The sequence below is a fragment of the Primulina huaijiensis genome, chromosome 12 (assembly GCF_012295235.1).
Source record: "Primulina huaijiensis isolate GDHJ02 chromosome 12, ASM1229523v2, whole genome shotgun sequence".
In the NCBI taxonomy this organism is placed as follows: Eukaryota; Viridiplantae; Streptophyta; class Magnoliopsida; order Lamiales; family Gesneriaceae; genus Primulina; species Primulina huaijiensis.
The window spans coordinates 9,650,614-9,653,489 of NC_133317.1; the positions used below are offsets into that span (position 1 = coordinate 9,650,614).

The 2,876-nt window shown below is 39.7% G+C and overlaps 1 protein-coding gene across 1 annotated transcript; it reads right to left on the minus strand.

The window, feature by feature from the left end:
* Nucleotides 1-2,137: 2,137 nt before the first annotated feature.
* LOC140989646 (uncharacterized) lies at nt 2,138-2,864 on the minus strand. The gene is made up of 2 exons (XM_073458956.1): nt 2,417-2,864; nt 2,138-2,324 (listed from the first exon to the last, which is right to left on the minus strand). The coding sequence occupies exons 1-2, from the start codon at nt 2,844-2,846 to the stop codon at nt 2,299-2,301; spliced, it is 456 nt and encodes a 151-aa protein (XP_073315057.1). The 5' UTR covers nt 2,847-2,864; the 3' UTR covers nt 2,138-2,298.
* Nucleotides 2,865-2,876: the final 12 nt, after the last annotated feature.

Consider the following 2,876-nt stretch of genomic DNA (forward strand, 5'->3'; position numbering starts at 1 on the left):
CAATGAATCGATACTATGTGTCATGTCGTAGTTGCATCGATGGTGTAATCTATGAAACCCCTTTCATAATTACCACCATACTCTGATCAGAGATTTCAAACTACATATACATGAAAAACACATAGGATATCCATACCCGTAGGTAAGCGGTGAATCCCCGACTACAATGCATCGACTCCTATATGTTTCGACAGAACACCCAACCTTGCCACCTGATGACCCCATGAGAGTCGGTAAACAAGTCAAAGTGTAATTCTAGCACATAGAGTCTCAATGTTGTCCCGGGTCATAAGGACTAATGGTGTACAACCATAAACTAGGACTTTTCCACTCGATAAGTGAGAACCACTTGGAAAGTCCTTTAATGGAGGGTTGTTCAGTGCACTCTACCAGGAGCACCTATCTGCATGCTCGGACATCACAATGTCCCCTACCAATGAAACATGGTACTCACATCGCAGATACTAGTCTCAAGCTCGAGCGGCCTATATCCTTCTTAGCGGCGGCTGAATCGACTAGGAACCGTTTAGAATATACAGTATTCCAAATATGAGTTTCATGATACTCATCATATGAGCATCTCATATTCTTTCTACTATTTGTATATTCAAGGGCTTTATCTATGTAACTAGCATGGGTATATAGATAAAGATGTGCCAAAACAATAATTTCAAATATTATTAAAATAAAGATTGCTTATGCATAGAGTTTCATTGTGAACACTTGGCTCGACGTGCACCTACTCTAACACCATTTGCATTCTATGGGAACGATTCCCTCAGGTGGATCCACTAATGTCCAGACTTGGTTTGGATACATTGAGTCCATTTCTGACTGCATGGCTTCAAGCCATTTGGATGAATCAGTATCAGATATTGCTTCCTTGAAGTTCATTGGATCACATCCAACACAAGGCTCATCATGGCCTTGTTCATGAAGAAGTGTATATCTTGCAGGTGGTCTAATAACCCTATCAGACCTTCTAAGAGCTTGTACTTCAACTACTGGTTGTTGGGGATTGGGTTCAACTACTATAGTTGAGGGAGTATCTTGAATTTCTTCAAGTTCTATCATCTTACCTTTTCTATCTAATAGAAACACCCTTTCCAAAAAGGTGGCGTTTCTTGAAACAAAAACTTTTGCTTCATTGGGATGATAGAAATAATATCCAACAGAATTCTTTGGATATCCTACAAAGTAGCACAAAGTGGATCTACTATCCAATTTGTCTTCCACTGTCTGCTTCACGTAAGCAGGACATCCCCATATTCTCAAGTAAGAATATTTGGGAGGTTTTCCCATCCATATCTCATATGATGTTTTATCCACTGCTTTAGTATGGACATTATTCAACAACATTGCCGCAGTTTCAAGCGTAAAGCCCCAAAACGATGTAGGCAATTCAGTGAATCCCATCATAGATCAAACCATGTCCATCAAAGTTCGATTTCGACGTTCAGAAACACCATTCAATTGTGGTGTCGCTGGTGGAGTCCACTGTGAAAGAATCCCATTCTCTTTTAGATTACCCAAAAATTCAGCACTTAAGTATTCTCCACCTCGATCAGATCGAAGTGCCTTAATTCTTCTTTCTAGCTGATTTTCTACTTCAGATCTGAATTCTTTGAACTTTTCAAATGCTTCAGATTTGTGTTTCATCAAATAAACATACCCATACCTAGTATTGTCATCAGTAAAGATAATTAAGTAGGAATGCCCAAATTTTGTGCTAACACTTAGTGGGCCACAAACGTCTGTATGGATCAAATCCAGTAGACCATGTGCACGTTCCACGTTTCCATTGAATGGAGTCTTAGTCATTTTTCTTTTAGACAGGACTCACAAGTAGGTAGAGAATTTATGTCTGACAGGTCAAACATGCCTTCTCCCATTAGCTTGTGCATCCTTCTTTGGGAAATATGACCTAGTCTAGCGTGCCATATTTGTGCGGGATTTGGATATTCTGTTTTTCTTTTGTTTTTTGTTGTTTTCGTATGCACTTGGACATTGTTTAATGGAATATCCTTTAATTTTAAGTTATAGAGATTGTTTGTCAATTCTCCAGTTCCTATCAAACATTCATTCTTGTATAAATTGCAAACTCCTTTAGCAAAAACACAAGAATAACCATCCCTATCAAGCATAGAAATAGAAATAATGTTTTTAACCAATTCAGGAACAAATAAAACGTCTCGCAAAAATAACTTAAAATTATTGTCCAAAATCAAAGTAACGTCTCCAATAGCAGTGGCGGCAACTCTTGCTCCATTTCCTAGTCTTAGAAAGGTCTCACCATCTCTAAGCCTCTTGCTTCTTCCCATCACCTGCAAATCATTGCATAGATGAGAACCACATCCGGTATCCAATATCCAAGAAGAGGAATTAATAGAAACATTAACTTCAATATAAAACATACCATGGCCAGAACGCTTCTGGGCAAGATACTCCGCGCAATTACGCCTCCAATGTCCAGGCTTGTTGCAGTGGAAACAGATTTGTTCTGACTTGTCAGGCTTTGTGGGCCTCGGATTTGGTTTCTTGTATGGCTTCTTGTTGGGCTTGTTCTTCTTTGGAGGGGCAGAACGTTTCTTGCCTTTATTTGGGGCTCCTTTTTTCGTACCATACGAAGAACCCACCAGAAGAACATGCTTTTCCTTTTTAATTGTGGCCTCATAATTAGTGAGCATATTGACCAACTCTTCAAGGGTGGCCTCAAGCTTATTCATATTAAAATTAACCACAAATCCATCGAACGAGGCAGGTAAAGACAGCAATAGAATATCAGTCGAGAGCTCACTAGGCATAACCAAGTCGAGTCCCACCAACTTCTCGATGAGCCCAATCATCCTAACACCATGCTCATGGACCGAAGCCCC

Coding starts and splice junctions, on each gene's coding strand:
- LOC140989646 (XM_073458956.1), bottom strand. CDS start 2,846: ATGATTGGGCTCATCGAGAAGTTGGTGGGACTCGACTTGGTTATGCCT. Junction 2,325..2,416: donor CCAGAAGCGTTCTGGCCATG/GTATGTTTTATA, acceptor AATGATTTGCAG/GTGATGGGAAGAAGCAAGAG.